This window comes from Rhineura floridana, chromosome 7, assembly GCF_030035675.1.
Source record: "Rhineura floridana isolate rRhiFlo1 chromosome 7, rRhiFlo1.hap2, whole genome shotgun sequence".
NCBI lineage: Eukaryota > Metazoa > Chordata > Lepidosauria > Squamata > Rhineuridae > Rhineura > Rhineura floridana.
In genome coordinates this window covers 146,884,779-146,904,798 of record NC_084486.1, presented here as the reverse complement: position 1 = coordinate 146,904,798, position 20,020 = coordinate 146,884,779, and the positions used below count along the sequence as shown (strand labels likewise).

General features: G+C 43.2%; 1 protein-coding gene and 1 long non-coding RNA gene across 2 annotated transcripts in view; both read right to left on the bottom strand.

Annotated features, from left to right (window-relative positions):
• LOC133389720 (uncharacterized) overlaps positions 1–20,020 on the bottom strand; it is a 91,646-nt gene that overhangs the window by 16,783 nt on the left and 54,843 nt on the right. The window contains 4 exon segments of the mRNA XM_061637746.1: positions 2,174–2,334; positions 6,456–6,605; positions 7,837–8,002; positions 12,915–13,208. Of these exon segments, the coding sequence (XP_061493730.1) occupies positions 2,174–2,334; positions 6,456–6,605; positions 7,837–8,002; positions 12,915–13,208 (771 nt within the window).
• LOC133389583 (uncharacterized) lies at positions 14,564–15,511 on the bottom strand. The gene is made up of 3 exons (XR_009764137.1): positions 15,383–15,511; positions 15,041–15,270; positions 14,564–14,710 (listed from the first exon to the last, which is right to left on the bottom strand). It is a non-coding gene; the product is annotated as an uncharacterized LOC133389583 (long non-coding RNA).

The following is a 20,020-nucleotide window of genomic DNA, read 5'->3' as shown; positions in this document are numbered from 1 at the left end:
AAAACTATGGAATGCTTTAAAAGAAAGGGAGGGGTGACACAGCATCTGATTGTCCTAATGTGCAACCTATACTCTGGACAAGAGGCTACTGTAAGGACAGAATATGGAGAAACCGATTGGTTCCCAATCAGAAATGGTGTGAGACGGGCGTATTTTATCACCCTGTTTGTATAATCTGTATGCAGAACATATACGGAAAGCGGGATTGGGCCAAGATGAAGGAGGTGTGAAAATTGGAGGGAGAAATATCACTAATTTAAGATATGCAGACAATACCATACTACGAGCAGAAACCAGTAATGATTTGAAACTAATATTGATGAAAGTTAAAGAGGAAAGCACAAAAGTAGGACTACAGCTGAACATCAAGAAGACTAAAGGAATGACAACAGAAGATTTATGTAATTTTCAAGTTGACAATGAAGACATTCAACTTGTCAAGGATTATCAATACCATGGCACAGTCATTAACCAAAATGGAGACAATAGTCAAGAAATCAGAAGAAGGCTAGGACTGGGGAGGGCAGCTATGAGAGAACTAGAAAAGGTCCTCAAATGCAAAGATGTATCACTGAACACTAAAGTCAGGATCATTCAGACCATGGTATTCCCGATCTCTATGTATGGATGTGAAAGTTGGACAATGAAAAAAGCGGATAAGAGAAAAATCAACTCATTTGAAAGGTAGTGTTGGAGGAGAACTTTGCAGGTACCATGGACCGCAAAAAAGACAAATAATTGGGTGTTAGAACATTTTAAACCAGAACTATCATTAGAAGCTAAAATGATGAAACTGAGGTTGTCATACTTTGGACACATCATGAGAAGACCTGATTCACTAGAAAAGACAATAATGCTGGGGAAACAGAAGGGAGTAGAAAAAGAGGAAGGCCAAACAAGAGATGGATTGATTCCATAAAGGAAGCCACAGACCTGAACTTACAAGATCTGAACAGGGTGGTTCATGAGAGATGCTATTGGAGGTCACTGATTCATACGGTCACCATAAGTCAATATCGACTTGAAGGCATGTAACAACAACAAACCATAAAATATGGACCAAATGTATTTATTGGGCTAAGTGTGCATATAAATGCATATGCTAGTGAGAACAACATACAAAAATGCATTATCAAGAAAATTGCATATATTAGGCAAAATTGCGTTAAAATGTGCATAGGAGGAGATGAAGTCTCAGGGCCCTATCCAACGCTGTAGCTCCAGCTGTGCAGCTGATGTCCTTGCTATGCAATGGAGCTTCCTCTTCCTCTCCTGTCCCCTCCGGCCTCTTCAGTGCAGATTTTGGGGGTGCACGGGGGGAGGAGAGAAAACAAAAGTCCCGTTGATCCAGCAGAACTGTGCATGTGGAGCATTGGTCACAACCCTAATTTTTTTGTTGTGGAAATGTGAGAAACATATAAATAATAATAATAATAATAATAATAATAATTATTATTATTATTATTATTATTTTGCCTTCCACATATATGCCTCAACGTGATGCATTCCATATAACAAAAATAGCTTAAAAATTCGCAACATCTCAGAAAACAACATAAATGCATTTAAAAAGAACCGAAACCAGGGAACATAGGAAACTGCATTTGACTGAGTCAGACCATTGCCCCATCTAGCTCAGTGTTGTCTACACTGACTGGCAGCAGCTCTCCAGGATTTTAGATACGATTCTGTCCTAGACCTGCCTAGAGATGCTGGGAGCTGAACCTGGGACCTTCTACATGCATAGCAGGTACCCTGCCACTGAGTGACGGCCTTCCCCTCAAATGTAGGAAGCTGCCTTCCACTGAGTCAACCAGTCGTCCTTCTAGCTCAGTACTGTGTGCACTCACTGACAATGGCTCTGCAGGATTTCAGGCCAGAGTCTCTCCTAGTCCTACCTGGAGATGCTGGGGATTGAACCTGGACCTCAGATACCCCGCCACTGAACTATGGTCATTCCCCCTTTGCTCCCCTTTGAAATTGCTCCCCTTTCTCTGTTATTATTTTCCTCCTAGGGGAAATATGGTTTCAGGTAGGACTTATAGGTCTAGCAAGGTGTGTTGAAAGCTCCTCGTGCAACAGCAACTAAGGCTCCATGGCTGGGACGCAGTGGCAAAAAAACAGAAGGAGAGGAACCCCCTGCCCCAATCATTGCAATATCAGGTATACTTACCCGTGCCCAATAGCTGCTATGAAATTTCTCCATGGCCTTAGAGCCATTGGACAAGCGGTGGAAGGCCTCATCCTCTGTGGAAAAGCGATGGCCGAAAAGCATAGCAGAAATCACATTGGTAACAGATGATATTATGGGACCGTAGGGATCCATAGGTCTTCCTGTGACAAGAAATACACATAAAGCAGGGCAGGCCGGCAGGACAGGCCACGATTTAGCCTTCATTCCCGATGGGTTGCGCTTTCTGGGGATGAAGTGGTCCAAAAGAGCTGGAGGCACCAAGGTGTGGAAGGCTGGCTTAGAATGATAGGGTGCTGTGAGGCTCAGGATGGGTGATTTAACTCTTAGTGCCTGAAGGAATATAGGAAGAGTGCTTTGAATTGCGAGAGTGCTTTGAATTGCGAGAGTGAAAAAAGTGCTTTGAATTGCGAGAGGACTTATATGAATTGTGACAGGCCTTTAAGGCTGGATTCTATCTAATCATTATTTGTCATTATTTATTTTCTTATTTCTTTATCCACTGCCTATGTATTGATTTTTACCTATTACTTTTCTTTTTCTTATTTTGCTCCATTTGTTTTATTATTTACTTCTTTCCTGTCCCTGCACTGAGCATCAGTCCCATCTGAACTACTATAATGTGTTGCATGTGGAGCTGCCCTTGAAGAAGGTCCGGAGGCTGCAGCTAGTAGAGAATGCGGCTCCCAGGGATTTGGATTAGACAAATTCATGCAGGGTAATGAATGAAGCTAAAATGATGAAACTGAGGTTATCCTACTTTGGACACATCATGAGAAGACATGATTAACTAGAAAAGACAATAATGCCGGGAAAAACAGGAGGGAGCAGAAAAAGAGGAACGCCAAACAAGAGATGGATTGATTCCATAAAGGAAGTCACAGACCTGACCTTACAAAATCCGAACAGGGTGGTTTATAATAGATGCTATTGGAGGTCGCTGATTCATAGGGTTGCCATAAGTAGTAATTGACTTGAAGGCACATAACAACTACGAAGGCTATCAATGGCTACTAGCCACGATGGCTATGTTCTGCCTCCATAGTCAGAGACAGCCATTGCAGGACACTTAGAAACCTAGGAGGCTGCCTTAGACCCAGAGCTTGGAAAAATTACTTTTTAAAACTACAACTCCTATCAGCCCCAGCCAGCATGGCCACTGGATTAGGCTGATGGGAGTTCTAGTTCAAAAAAGTAACTTTTCCAAGCTCTGCTTAGACCAAGCCAGACTCCAAGTAGCTCAGTACCATTGGTATGGACTGTCAGTAGCGTTCCAGGGTTTCAGATGGAGTCTTTTCCAGCCCTACCTGAAGATGCCAGGGACATTTTGCATGCAAAGCATGTGGTCTGCCACTGAACTATGGACCCTCTTAGGTTGACCCCCAAGTAACAAAAAAAAAGGCTGTAACTTAGCTGAGATAGGAACGCTGCAAGAGTAGTACACTAAGGCTGCAACCCTGTGTGCAGCTACTTTGAAGGAAATCCCATTGAACTGAATGGGGCTTACTTCTTTGTAGACATGTATAGGATTGCATTGTAGGAAAACTTAGCAGCAGCAGCAGCAGCCCTATTAAAGCAGCATGGTGCACAATCAAATTGCCAGATTTTGACCTGGAGATAATAAGAGGAAACAAGGAGAAGCCACTAGGCTTGCTGTATTGCCATAATGTTGCAAATCAGGGCTAAAGAGCGTTACATATTTCCTTCTATAGCACTGGGTGCTCGAAGCACAGTATATCCATTACCGTCCTCCTCTAAATAGCCCTGTAAGTGTAGGTCATCCCCATACAGAGTATTATTCCCAGATTACAGAGGGAGCGGGCTGCCAAATGACACTGAGAAAGAAGCAAGATTTGAACTCTCATCACAGCTAATGGGGCACTGCTCCACCAACCTCAGATGGCCCTCAGTGATCCCCTCCACCTGTTTGTCTTCTTAATTACAACCAGTTCAGAGGATGGCACCGGCTGTCAACTTCCTACTCCCATGTTGCACTTGTAAAACCCAGCACGGAAGAAGAGGGGGACAATAGGAGAAAGCTGGCTCCGCCTGTTCTTGGATTTGACTCCACCTATTGGTAGCCTTCTGCCTTACGCCTTACCAGTCCCAATGGAGACCAGCCCTCACTGGCCATAACACTGTCCCAGTTCTTAACATACTATACCCAGGCTCCCTAAACAAGTGAGAAGGAATGATGCCATCACTTCAGCTAGACCTGAGAACACCCTCTTTTAGCTAAGATTTCTATCTTAATTTCCAATCAGAGAAATGTTTGGTTTGAATGGTTATACTCCAAGCAACTATGGTTGACATTTAATGTATCAAGCTCAATGACATCACTAGGGCCTGCCCCTGAAATCTGAGGGTTTGGGATGCTTCTGACCTGGCAACCCTAATAGAAAGCTCTAAAATGGCTTGGGACCCAAGTATCTAAAAGAACACCTTCCCCAATAGCAGCCATCATGGATCCTGCAATCTTCACTGTGTGAACAGTATGCTGGACCTGATGGGCCACTGGCCCACAGCTTGGAAAAGGTACTTTTTTGAACTACAGCTCCCATCAGCCCAATCCGGTGGCCATGCAGGTTGGGGCTGATGGGAGGTGTAGTTTTAAAAAAGTAACTTTTCCAAGCTCTGCACTGGCCTGATCCAGCAGGCTCTTCTTATGTACTTTTGTTCATGTGTCAGAAAGCACTGCACTGGCTGCCAGTGAGCTACTGGGCCCAATTCAAGGGGTTAGTGCTAGCATACAAAGCCCTAAATAGTTTAGGGCCCACATATCTAAAAGAAAGCCTTCCCCAATATCAGCCATCTCAGAGCCTGCTGTTGTCAGATGAGACCTTGCTGGTGAAGCTGTCACTGGGGCTGCCCGGTTGGCACTGACCCATGACACAGCCTTCTCAGTGGTGATTTCCTGTCTGTGGAATGCCCTCCCTGGTGAGGTTCATCCGTCTCCCTCACTGACTTTCAAGGAGAAATTTAAAAACATTCTTGTTTACTCAGGCATTTGACAGCTAAAAAATACTGTTCCTGGGAACCCTGAGAATGAGAATTTAACTTATTATTTAAAAAAAATATTTTAATGACATTCCTATTGTTGTGTTTGCCACCCTGGGCTCCTTTGGCACGAATGGTGGGATATGAACTTGAATAAGTAATAATCATTCCACTGTCTAATTTGTTTCATTGATAATCCCGAGTTTGGGTCTTTGTCACTGGTTTCCTTTATACTTTGGGGTGTAATTTTGAGTGATGCCCCTGACTGGTTTCCATCGGCATTTGGCACTGATAGATGCCATACTGAGTTCCTTCTCATTCTGCTACTGAATTACTTTAAGAGCAAAAGAGAAGCAATTTATAATTGGTTACAATTAGCGCATAAATTGACAATGAGGACATTGAACTTGTCAAAGATTATCAATACCTCGACACAGTCATTAACCAAAATGGAGACAATAGGCAAGAAATCAGAAGAAGGCTAGGACTGGGGAGGGCAGCTAGAACTAGAAAAGGTCCTCAAATGCAAAGATGTATTACTGAACACTAAAGTAGGATCATTCAGACTGTGGTATTCCCAATCTCTATGTATGGATGTGAAAGTTGGACAGTGAAAAAGGCGGATAAGAGAAAAATCAACACATTTGAAATGTGGTGTTGGAGGAGAGCTTTGCGCATACCATGGACTGCGAAAAAGACAAATAATTGGGTGTTAGAACAAATTAAACCAGAACTATCACTAGAAGCTAAAATGATGAAACTGAGGTTATCATACTTTGGACACATCATGAGAAGACATGATTCACTAGAAAAGACAAATAATGCTGGGAAAAACAGAAGGGAGTAGAAAAAAAGGAAGGCCAAACAAGAGATGGATTGATTCCATCAAGGAAGCCACAGACCTGAACTTACAAGATCTGAACAAGGCGGTTCATGACAGATGCTCTTGGAGGTCACTGATTCATAGGGTCGCCATAAGTCGTAATCGACTTGAAGGCACATAACAACAACAAGTGCATTGGGAATGTAAGTCTAGGCCAAGGATGGAGAACCTGTGGCTTCCAGATATTGTTGAGCTGCAACGCCCATTGTACCTAACCACTGGCCATGCTGACTGCAGGTGATGGAAACTGGAGTCCAATATTTGGAGGGCCACACGTTCCGCATGCCAGATCTAGGCAGAGCCTGGCATACAATGAAACAATCTTCAGATGTCACAGTTTGGGCTTTTCTCATCAGCCTCTGGAACAAGGCAAAGGCCATTTACCTTTTTCTTGCCCAAAGACTTGGATCAAATGATTGGCCTCTTGCCGAATGCAATCCTCGAGGCTCTTCTTCCCCAGGCCCAGATTCCGCAAGGTCACCAGGGTGAATCGCCTCTGTTGCTTCCATACATTGCCATTGGAAAATAGGACGCCTGGCATTGCAGAGGGAATAAGAGATTGCAGATCATGTTTCACAAGTAGCTACTTAAGCATGATTCACACAATCAGGGATAAGAGGGTGTTTTTTCCCCCCAAGTGAGATTCTAGAGCTATCACCTACTTTTTTGTCTTTCTGCTAGCCTGTCATGCATCATTGTTTGCTAGCTCAAAACTGGTCACGTGGAGAAGCCGAGCACTGCAATTCCCATTTCACACCTTTGTCCTTTTGTACAGGATCTTAGGGCAGGATAAAGCCAAAAATATTTCACTTCCTCCTGCTGCCAGCTCGATGTTGCAATTTGAAGCTGTGGCCCCTGGAAGCTAGGAGACACACAGCTGTGTGGGACAAATAAGTCTCATTAAGCTCAATAGGATTAAGTCAGTTTGCAGGGCCTTCTTAATGTTTGCACCACAGTTGTGGAACAGCCTTCCAGGGAAGCACACCAGGTGACTTCTTTGGTTAATTTTAAACATTTTAAAGACTTCTCTTAATTAAAGTAAATTAAATTAAATTTATTTTAAAGACTTCTCTTTTTCCACTGATGTTTAAAACGTTTATAGTTAAACTGTGGAATTCTTTCCCACAAGAGGTAGTGATGGCCACCCACTTGAATAACTTTGATTTAACAAATTCATAGAGGATAATGGGCTGCAGGAAAGCCTGTTGCAAAACAATATCCCACAGGCATGCTCCCTTGGCTCAACAGCTGTTGAACAGAGGCACCGATCCTGTGCGGTGCTGCTTTGCAAGCGGTTCTTTTTCTGGAAACCCACTTGTAAACTAGCACTTGCATCCTGCAGGATCGCAGCCTCTGCTCATCAGCTGATGAACGAAAAACAGTTAGCTTGTGGGGAAGTGCTCAGGCAGGAAGGAGCCACAGCTGCCTCTTCTTTCTGCCTCACGCCCCACCCCTTGACAGCCCTGGATCACTCTGGGTCATCCATCTGACCTGTAGTGATCCATGGCTGTCTGAAGCCAACTGGGCTGAGGTCCCATACTGTCCAAATGGAACCAATTTGTTTTGGGGTTTGGCTGAATCCTGTGCATAGCCCTAATGATTATGAGAGGGGGAGAATTCAGGGAAACCATGAAACCAAATTCCACTTTAGAGAGCAAATCCTACCTGACACTTGGGTGCCACCATTGCATGTCCCTCTTCCCCAATGATTTTCATTCTTTAAAAATGAGCCCCCCGCCCATAACACATCAGCAGTGAGAAGTACCGCGTGCACTGCCCATTAGACCCTCGAAGAAGGGTGAAATGGGTCGCTCTGCAAAATCCTCAGAGCGGTCAATCAGGGCCTCCTTCACAGCCTGGAAGCCGTTCAGCACGACCACAGGGGCGCGTCCCAGCCAGAGGGTGTACATGTCTCCGTATACTGAAGCCATCTGGAAAGACAAGAGGGGGATTTAGTCCAAAGGCCTTCAAAAGCTAAAAGAGAATCTGAGAGGATGTTAAGACTGGCCCACGGGCAGCAGTCTGAGGTGGCCCAGAAGAGACATAGCAGGAAGTAGTCAGGATGGAAGAGTAACTTTTTCCTTTTCCTTTTCCAAATATACTAATAACAGCAGGATATTGAAGCGTCCATAAATTATACATTCCGTTAAGTATGGTATGCGTAACCATTATCTTCATGTTTCTTGCCTTTAAGATGTACGGGAAAAACATAAAGACCAGTAGAGTACCCATTTTCACTCCAACACACCTCTCCATAAAATTCCCAGTGAGGCATCGTCAGCTTTATTAGTGGACCAGGAAATGTATCTGTACCCTTGTCCTATAAAATCATCCTCCCCATTCATACGTCTTGTTGCTTGTACTTCTTCTGTAAGTTTTTCCTAATAAAGCATATTGCCAAATCAGGTTCTTTCCATTCTTGAACTGTGGCTTCTCCTCCTGTTTTCCAGTTACATACGGTAGCCTAACACTGCCATATTTACCCCATCAAAAACAGGTGATAATGCAAGGGTACGTGTTGGTTCTGTGGGATGATACCAACCTGCAGTATTGCAGTCACAAAAAAAAATTATTTTTTTCTGAAAAGTAAGTTGGAACAAGAGCGGGAACTAGGAAGCAGAATCAAGAAGGAAGCTAGAAGCTGGGCCAGAAGTGTAACTAACGATACATGAACACACCAGAGCTCAAGGAGACTTCATTGCTCTGACAAGGCTGAACTTGAACTCTAATAGGTTGGGCTTTGTGTGTGTGTGTGTGTGTGTGTATGTGTTCACCAGTACAGAGTACCAGCACCTCTCCTTTTTTGCTGCCCATGACAACCATTGTGTGCTGGCTCTAGGAGTGGAAAGATGTCTCAGTTTAGGTTTTCTCCATTTCTAATTTTTCCAATCTTAAATTTAGTTCTCCACATTTCTGCAGCAATCTGATTTTTTTTTTAAAAAAAATCCTCATGAAAATTCTCCAGCAATTTAGTGCGAATTTGTCCCAATATACAAATTTTTGCAAGCCATTTCTCATCATATAATGATTTTTGCATGCTATTTTCAGTCATATATTCATGTTTATGCACACTTTCCCCTAATATATGTATTTTTGTAAATATCATTTGGTGAACTGCATCTCAACATTTGAGTGTGTGAATTTTGAAGGGTGGCTGTGTTTTGGTTCTCGTCTTGTTCTGAAAAGTGCAAATGTGATAAATTTAGTTTGAAATGCAAACTGAAGCAAAATTCTCACCCATCCCTAGCTGGCACCCTTTGTTGTTGTTGTTATGTGCCTTCAAGTCGATTATGACTTATGGCGACCATATGAATCAGTGACCTCCAAGAGCATCTGTCATGAACCACCAGATCTTGTAAGTTCAGGTCTGTGGCTTCCTTTATGGAATTAATCCATCTCTTGTTTGGCCTTCCTCTTTTTCTACTCCCTTCTGTTTTTCCCAGCATTATAGTCTTTTCTAGTGAATCGTGTCTTCTCATGATGTGTCCAAAGTATGATAACCTCAGTTTCACCATTTTAGCTCTAGTGATAGTTCTGGTTTAAATTATTTGTCTTTTTCGCAGTCCATGGTATCTGCAAAGCTCTTCTCCAACACCACATTTCAAATGAGTTGATTTTTCTCTTATCCGCTTTTTTCACTGTCCAACTTTTACATCCATATATAGAGATCACGAATACCGTGGTCTGAATGATCCTGACGTTAGTGTTCAGTGATACACCTTTGCATTTGAGGACCTTTTCTAGTTCTCTCACAGCTGGCCTCCCCAGTCCTAGTTTTCTTCTGATTTCTTGACTATTGTCTCCATTTTGGTTAATGACTGTGCCAAGGTATTGATAATCCTTGACAAGTTCAATGTCCTCATTGTCAACTTTAAAGTTACATAAAGTTACATAAATCTTCTTTTATTACTCTAGTCTTCTTGATGTTCAACTGTAGTCCTGCTTTTGTGCTTTCCTCTTTAATTTTCATCAGCATTCATTTCAATCATTACCGGTTTCTGCTAGTAGTATATCGTCTGCATATCTTAAATTATTGATATTTCTCCCTCCAATTTTATCAAGGTTTGCATATCGGCACCTCATTTCCCCCAAAAAGCACTGGTTATAGGGAAGAGGGGGAAAATTGATTCCGTTCACATTTAAAGTTGAATATAACTTATTTCCACTTTCTAAAACAATACAAGAACTGAAACATGGCCATCCTTCAAAATTCATTCTTCTCTGAATATTACAATGCAGTTCTCCAGCAAGTAGTGTCTACAAAAATACATACACTGGTGTCAAATGGCCAATTAAAATGCACATACTGGGGAAACAACATACAAAATGCATTATTTTAGGGGACATTACTTTGCAAAAAATAAGTATATTGGGCAGTATTGCATAGAAACATGTGTACACTAGGAGAATTTTGCACCAAAATGCTGATGAATTTTCATGAGAACTTTTAAAAAACAAAATTGCAAAATGATGTGGAACCTATGACTGGGAAAAGTGAGAAATGGAGAGAAACCAAAGCAGACATATTCACTCACCCCTAGCCTGTTATACTCCTTCCTGTCCAGGAGGATCCAATGGCTAATATGTGTGGTGGTGGCCAGAGGCAGTCCAGGGCCTGAAGGTACTTTCCCTGCCATGCTGCCCCTGCAGCTGTAATTGTTGATTAGAACTATTTGTTGCCTAATGCAAAATATCTCTAGGCAACTTACATACACAGTTTTAAAAGCTCCAGGGCCACAGCCCTGATCAATACTCTACCCACCCATCCTGATCTTTACTTCCCTGGAACTTTACTTCTTTTCTGTCTCATAAGCCCACTGTAGGTGATGTGCAAGTTGGCTACCCTGTTCAGAGCTCAGTTTGCTACAAAGCTTGCTGCGCAAAGTCAAAGTTTGTGTCATTTGAACTCCAAGCCTGAATAAACTTAAGAACTGCCCTGTTGGATCAGACCAAAGGCCTGTCTAGTCCAGGACCGCCTGGTATGAGTGACTTTGGAGACGATTCCCACTGGGGCCTGTAGACGATGCCTTTCCTTGTATGTCCAGAGCAACACAATGGCTTGGTTTAGTTATTGCAGCTTGCAGCTATTCATTCATTCATTCATTATTAAATTTATATCGCGCCCTTCCTCCCAGAAGAGGCAGCATTGATAAGACTGTCCTCCATGAATATCCCCAATCATATTATCAAACATTATCAAAGTACCTGGCAGGTGGCATGGTCTCAGGGGCCAATTCCCTATCTGGTGTTTCAGAGGAGGTACTGGACTGGGTATGGCCTTCAGAACCAGCTCCAAATGTCCCACTTATCCCAGAACAAGTGGAGCCAGTTTTCCCCAGACTGAGGAGGTTGCGTTACTGTCCAGCCCCAAAGCTCAACAGTACCACCGTCTCCCCTGTGCCATCGGAGTCAACAGCACCTGAAGCAGACTTGGGCCCCTTTAACTTAACAGACTTCGCTCACTGGAGGTGAGGCTAGTCACCGGAATGGACCTACAAGTTCTGTTGAGCCAAATTGGCCTGCTCCTTCCTCCTGCAGACGCTCCAGCCCTTCTGCTGCTACTTCTGTGTTATAGTTTGGCACGGTGAATTCATATGCACCAGAGAAGGGCCACAGCTCAGTGGCAGAGCACATGCTTTGCATGCAAGGGGTCCCAGGTTTATCCCCAGCATGCCTGACTAGGGCTGAAATCCTGCCTGAATTCCTGGAGAGCTGCTGCCAGTCAGTGTAGACATTGCTGAGCTAGATGGACTGACTTGGTATAAGGCAGCATTCTGTGTCCCTTATGCTTCCTACGTTCTCCTCAAGAAAAACCCAGCCTCAAGGCCTGACTTTGTCCCCTCTCACTCCAAGTAAGAGAAAGCCTGCTGCTTCATACCTGCATAGAGACCTGCCTGGAGAGCTATATGTAATTCAGTGTAATAAACACTGTCATCATCTGTGTTGAGCTGGAATCAGTCCCATTAACAACATTCTGCAAATAATGCACTTTAGAATGCTCACCCTTTGGCCATACCAAATGCTTTCTCTAGTATTTGTTTTAGACATCTTTTAAAGACCAGATTGACACCTTCATTCATGATCAACTCATTGGTGAGAGTGGTCTTATTGTGTACCAATCTGGCCTTAAACAACAGCACACACAGGTCAGTGGACACAGAAGAGGAGCAACCAGGATCCCATCCGTGGGAGGAATGGGAGGGAGGAACAAGGCGTAGATAGCCTTGCCTTCATCTTTCATAGTAGCCCATCACCTCCCCATGGCTAGACCTCCCTCTACCCATGATCACTAAAACTGGGGTGGCATCACCCACGTCCCTCCTTCCTAAGACTCCTGCTAAGCACAAAATATAAACAACAGCAGCTTCCCACCAACAAAACCTGCAAGAACCATTTATCCCAGAATTGGGAACAACCAGACCCATTCAATACCTTTCACCTCATTCAGAGTAATAAACACTGTCATCATCTGTGTTGAGCCGGAATCAGTTCCACAGACAGCATTCTGCAAATATGCACTTTGGAACGCTCACCCTTTGGCCATACCAAAGGCTTGCTCTAGTATTTGCTTTAGACATCTTTTAAAGACCTGTTTATATGCCCAAGCATTCCGAACGATGGTTATTGACGCTGGACCCTGTATGTCCATTCTCATTTGTATTTTATCTGTTGTTATAACGACATGGAGATCAATAGCTTTACACCGTTGTTTTTATATATCGAGCTTTGTACGTTGCTTAGAGATTTCTCTTTCATATTATGCAGATTACAAATGTTCTGAAATAGATAAATGGTTCCCATAAGGGCTGGTTCAGGCAGTCCCACACAAAGGAGACATCATACCTTTAGCAGAGTTTCGTGGTGGATTTGAAAGTCAAGCATCCCCAGGTTACCGATGATGGGAAGTGGTGCTGGTCCGGGGGGGAGTTTGTGTCGGGCCTTTTGAACAGTCAGGAAATGCTTGATCAAGAGAAAGGCTAAAAGTCCCACACAAAGGGGAACCACCGGGAACATCTTCCTCCTGAAGTCCCTCCGACGGAGCTCCGGTACCTGTGCCTTCTTGGCTTGTCCTTTGTTCTCTGCAGCCGTGCTCTTTGCTAGAGTGTGAGTACCCACGTCCCACCCCTTTGATGGGTGCTTCAAAGATTAACCAGCCTTTGGAACAGAGCTGTGCAGATGCCAATGTTTTTGTGCCAGGGACTTTTTATTTACTTATTTAAAATATTTCTATCCCTCCCTTCTGCCCCACAATGGGGCACTCAGGGCGGCTCACAATACAATTGTGCACGGTATATAAAAACACAATAAAACGTTAAAATAAACAGAAATACAGAGAGTACGATTAACAATTCACTGGGAGTTATATTATAAGGGGACTATAGAGGTAAAACAAAAAGGGGGAAAATATAATCTGTTTCAGGCTATACCTTCAGTCCTTGACAAACTGCTGTGCGTACCCTTCCCAAGGGCACTCTCCTCCCTATGACTAACAGCCAGAAAGAAAGAAAGGCTGTGTTTAGGAATGGAAAGATTTGTCCGTTTTGGTACTCTCAAGTTTCTCACATTTCCAATCTGAAATTCAGTTCTCCACATTTGCAGCACTTACAAAAAAATCATGAACATTCTTCAGCATTTTAGTGCATTTTTTTCCTAAACATATTCTGGTATGGAGTTTTAATTGAAGTACACATTTTGCAAGCAATTTTATTTATTTATTTATTTATTTATTATTTGATTTATATCCCACCCTTCCTCCCAGCAGGAGCCCAGGGCGGCAAACAAAAGTGCTAAAAACACTTTAAAACAACATAAAAACAGACCTTACAATACATTAAAACCAAACTTATCAATTTATCTTAATATAATACATTTTTGTATGCAGAGCTTGGAAGATTACTTTTAAAAAGTAATAAATTACAGTTACAATTACTTGGCCCAAAAAGTAGTAATTACCGTTACAATTACAATTGCTCTGAAAGTAACTGATTACTTTACTTTTTCTCAAAAGTAATCACTACAATTACGTTTCAGTTACTTTTTTAAAAAAACTCCTACAAGGTGCTGGCCTTGGCTGCTGCACATCTAAGAAGCCTAAAACAATATTAAAAATAAACACACACACACAGGGGGTAGTAGAATAAAAATTTTTATCCATAAGATTAACATAATGGCATAACAGAATCTCACATCCCCCCAAGCAATGAAGATACCCCAACTCTTGAAATCAAATTTTACACTTGAAATGCTTTTATAATATGTTTCTGTTATGTCTCAAAAGAACAAGATGCTCAAAGAGCATGTCAGACAAGGAATGTCTTTTTACAGTCATTACGTTGCCACCAGTACTGAACAGGCGTTCTACTGCGGCGCTTGAAGGCATGCCTGTGTTGTGCTGCAAAAAACACCGCAGCACACGTGGAAAGCCATGGAGTGATGACACTTCCCTGCTGGGAGACCTCAGGTACCTCACCAGTTCCTCCTCAGCAGTGTCCACTGCTGACTTCTTGCCCTGGGGCAGAAAGTTAAAGAAGTCATCTTCTAAGTCATCTCCTTCCTGGTCTTTATCTGAAGACTGATCACTGTCCTCATTAAGTACACCCATCTTTATTTCAGCTTTCAACAAGGCTTCCATTGTGTATCTAAGAAAGAGAGAGGATATGTTAACACATATATGTTAGGAAACCATCATCTGCTCTTCATTTCCTGATGCTTGTCATGTCCCCTGGTTCAGGGTCCAGCCTGAGCCTGTGGATGATGACATGGAAGGTAGGAAGGTGACCAAGTCACCACACTCATGGGGCAGCACAGCAGACCCTTAAGGATTACCTGCAGCAACCCAAGGTTGTGATGAGGAGCCCCAGGAAGAAAAGGCCCAGCCCCTGCCTACCACCTTAAGCCCTCTGATGCCTCCCTTGAGACAACATTTCCCTTGGAGTAATCCACCCAAAGGGCTTCCCTAATGTTCTTACTTGTTGGTATGGGTGGTGGCCTGACACGATTCCAGTCGATCTAGTTTGAAGCGAGGGTGTACGCAGGCTGCCAGAAGAAGCAGATCCCTGCCAGATCCCCACCTCTCAAGGGTTGTCTGCTGCTGCTTCAGCATTTTGGGAGGAGGGGTGTCATGCATTGGTTCAGGAAGGCCACGTCTCCTTGCCTTTATTGCTTCTTCAATTGCTCTCAGCTTCTCAGGGTGTGCCCTCTGAGGAAGAAGAACAAAGCATGAATCCAAGAAAAAATGGAAGAGGAACTTCACAATTTAAACATAAATAGACAATGGACACTCTTTGAGGACCAGCATGACAAAGGCTTACCTCAAAATGTTTCTTCACATTGGATGAGGAGGAAACAGCTGATCTCAGATTTTTGATCCTTGGAAGGCAGTAATTGCATCGTACAATAACATTTTTCCCACTCTGGCTCACAAATGTACAAGCTTTCTCAAAGCCAAACCATGGTACTTGCTGTTCTGCAGATGTGGCTGTGGGCAACTGGCACTGCTTCATGCCCTCCTCCTCCTCATGCACAGGACCTCCTTTCTGAACCTGACTTTCTAGTTTTGCCTCCTCAGGATCAACAAGCTGTGACTCAAGTGGCCGCACTAACTGACTGCTGCTCTCAGCAGCAAAACCTGCAACAGGCGTCTCTGTAATAAACAAGAGATAATGCTCCTATATGGGTGAACTTCAGCTGTGATGTGCCCCCATCTCTTCCCCATGCTGCAAGATCCCCCAGTCAGAGTGGAAGTAAGCAGGTCGATAGCACAATTAAAAGAGATCCTATTTGCTCACTGAATAACCCTGCCTGGGCCAGTCTAACCTACTATCTCACAGGGTTGTTGTGAGAACAAAATGAGACTAGGGTTCAAATCCCCACATAGCCATGAAGCTCACTGGGTGACCTTGGGCCAGTCACTGCCTCTCAGCCTCATGAAAACCCTATTCATAGGGTCACCATAAGTTGGAATCAACTTGAAGGCGGTACATATATTTTTTATTCTGAATATGATGATTATGATAATAAATATGCACCATTTCAAATTAATTCTGTATGAGAAGCATTCCATGCCAAGCTTGGAAAACCAAGGATGAGGTATAAAATGTAGACAAAAGTACTTTTGACAAAATGCCATTTATATTTTATATATGTGAGCCTGGGTAGGGAACATTTAATCTAGCCTACTTGCTTTCAGCAAGAAGGGTTAAGTGCCTTCAGGCTAGGGCAGTCACCAGAAGCCACAGCAGAGACAAAGGAGCCTAGTGTTGTGGAGATGTTAGATGGGAGCTTTGGGGAGTAAAGATGGAGGCTCCTGAAGGCTGCAATTCTAAACACACTTACAAAGGGATTAAGCCCCATAGAACTCAACAGGACTGACTTCTAAGTAGATATAGTTTGGACTGTGCTGTTGGTAAACCTTGACTAGGGTTCTTCTGCAAAGACATCCATATCCAAGCAGGGTTGGCAACCCCCTGCCTGGAATACCCTGCCCTTATCTTTTAATGTGGCTGCTCCAAATGTTTTTACAGATTTGACCCTTTACTTCAGAAAGAGGTCTGAAAAATGAGTAAGAGTAAGAAGTATCTTTTAAAATTGTTCTTTTCAATTCACTCTTGAATGAACATCATACCTAGGGCAGATCCACACCATTCCTTTAAAGCACATTCAACACCCATTTGAAGCACATGAATCCCACCACAGAATCATGGGAACTGCAGTTTGTTAAGAGTGGTGAGAACTATAACTGTGAGGGGGAAATGACACTTCCCAGAATTCTTTAGGGGAAGTCATGCGCTTTAAATGCGAGTTGGATGTGCTTTACACATATTGTGTGAATCTGCTTAATAAATTTTGTCTGCATGTAAATTGTTTTAATTAATTTTTCAAAATGAAAATAAGCTATAAAGTGTAGTGGGTGACCATGGGCTACTCACCATTTCTCAGCCTATCTGCCCCTCAGGATGAAAACAATGGAGAACCATGACTACCCCAAGGCATACTTAAAATGTAAAGGAAGTATTGTACAACCATAGTATGCAATTGGATACTTATAGGGACACAGCATGACAAAACTGTGTGGAAGTAAAAGTTCTACACTTAGGAAAAAGAAACCAAATGCACAGTTATAAGATGGGGGATACTTGGCTCAGCAGTACGACATGCAAGAAGGATCTTGGAATTGTTGTTGATCACAAGCTGAATATGAGCCAACAGTGTGATGTGGCTGCAAAAAAGGCAAATGCTATATCAGGCTGCATTAACAGAAGTATAGTTTCCAAATCATGTGAAGTATTAGTTCCCCTCTATTCAGCACTGGTTAGGCCTCATCTTGAGTGCTGTGTCCAGTTCTGGTCTCTGCACTTCAAGAAGGATGCAGACAAACTGGAACAGGTTCAAAAGAGGGCAACAAGGATGATCAGGGAACTGGAAACAACGCCCTATGAGGAGAGACTGAAGGAACTGGGCATATTTAACCTGGAGAAGAGAAGACTGAGGGGAGATATGATAGCACTCTTCAAGTATTTGAAAGGTTGCCACACAGAGGAGGGCCGGGATCTCTTCTCAATGATCCCAGAGTGCAGGACACAGAATAATGGGCTCAAGTTGCAAGAAGCCATATTTCGACTGGACATCAGGAAAAGCTTCCTAACTGTTAGAGCCATACAACAATGGAACTAATTACTAGAGAGGTCATGGGATCTCCAACACTGGCGGCATTCAAGAGGCAGCTGGACAGCCATCTGTCAGGAATGCTTTGATTTGGATTCCTGCATTGAGCAGGGGGTTGGACTTGATGGCCTTATAGGCCCCTTCCAACTCTACTATTCTATGATTCTATGAAAATATTTATATAAGCATGACTATCAAATATGTTTATTTATATAACCTGTAAATATATTTATAGTGCAATCCTATGTTTGTTTACTCAGAAGCAAGTCCCAATGTATTCAATGGGGCTTACTCAACCAGGGAAAACTGCAACCTCAAGTGATAAGGAACTTGTTCTTTTAACAAGTCCTTTAAGTTGAGAGCTTATCCCAGTCTGCATCTGTGTTGAAATTGCTTTTTAATATGTTTTTAAATTTTTCTTAAAAAAAATGTTTTTAAAGCTTTTAAAAATGTTTTTAAAGATTTTTTGTTTTAATATATTTTAAAGTCTGTTTTTATGATTTTTAAAGTGTTTTTAGTGCTTTTGTTTGCTGCCCTGGGCTCCTACTGGGAGGAAGGGTGGGATATAAATAAAATAATAAAAATAAATAAATAAACTTCATTCATTTTTTTAAAAAATGAGTATTAGTTTCCTACATAATAAAAACTGTGATAAACCCTGCCTAATTTCTTTAAAAATAGGGTTGGAGGGAGAGAGATTTACAACACAAACACAAGTCTGCACTTTACTCACAATCATGAAAGGGCGGGGTTGCAGCCAGAGCTTTGAAAAGTTACTTTAAACTACAACTCCCATCAGCCCCAGCCAGCATGGCCACTGGATTGGGCTGATGGAAGTTGTAGCTAGAGCATGATCTGTTTAAAAAAAAGTTGTGCAGGGGGGGTTTACGTTTTGGTGTATATCTCGGGAATTAGACCACCTAGAAACTTTTTTTTTAAATTGAAGCAGAGAGTCCAGAGAGTAAGGGGTGGTAGCCAGAGAGCCGGAGCCCCCCCCCCAAAACCAGAGACTCCAGCCGAAAACACACACACCGGGGCACACACACACAAATCATCATCACTCACCTCCACAGCTCTTCGCCATTCTGCTGCAGCCTTCTCCTCCGTTGTTGTCCTTGCCCTGGCTTTTTCCTCCGGCGTCCATTTTTTCCTCAGAGTCAGACGCTAGCAGGCTCCCCCAGCCTATTCATCTCTTCTATCGTGCCTCCTAACACAGATCATGAGGGAAGAGACAGTCTGCGCAGAGGTCCAATCAGTGTGAGGCACATGTCTTGTGTTAACCAATCACAGCCAGGAGCTGACTTCCCCTTGTTCCCGCCCCCAAGTAACGTCCAACCTAACGTGGAAACGTTAAAGTTGAAGCTGAAAAGTAGGGAAATTACTATTCGTTACGTTACTTGCCAAATGTAATGGAATTACCCACTCGTTATTTAAAATTGTAACAAATTAAAAGTAACTCGTTAAAAATAACGAGTTACTTCCAAGCTCTGTTTGTATGTTATTTTCACAGATATATGCATTCTGATGCTGTCCCGTCCAGAGCCGAAAGAATGAGGCTGGAGTGTGTGCGCAAGTAAATCTAGTTTTATTAGAGTAATGGATACATCAAAGGCATTGCGCTTCATAGGAAACCCTACGCTAACTCACTAGATTCCCTAACTATACTCTAGACATGCTCTGCAGAGTGTGAAGGAAGTTGACTCAACGACCCCACACTGGGAGTGGCAGGTTATATAGGAAATGTTTTCGAACGTAATCTCTGACTCCTTCGTAATTCCTGTCTTTGCCCTGTCCGTTTCTCGCGGCGACGGGAGCGAGGAGACAGGGGACGCACATCCAACAGCTCATCTGAAGACACCTGCTCCCGAGCAACGGGCTCGAGGTCAGGGGGCGGTGCCACGCTGGAATCCTCCTGGGAACTGCTTGGTAAAGGAGGAGCTGGCACTGACTCTGAAGTTTCCCCCCACAAGTCCTCTGCATCAACTGGGGGTGGTGCGCTCGGCTCCTCGGAAAGGGCATTACTCGTGGGAACTGGCTGGAGAGCAGGCTGCCCCCCTCCCACACGCTCCTGCTCAGACACAACAATCCCCAACTCTGCTTCTTCTGGCTGCGGAGGTGCCTGAAACTCATGCCTCCCCCCTTCCTGTCCCTTCTGAGTTGGCTGCAGCGCAACAGATGCACACTTTCTGATGCACACTAAATATACATTTTTCAAAACATTGTTTGGGTGGAGAACTACATTGCAAAATTCGGATAGTGCAAATTTTGAAGGATGGCTGTATTTC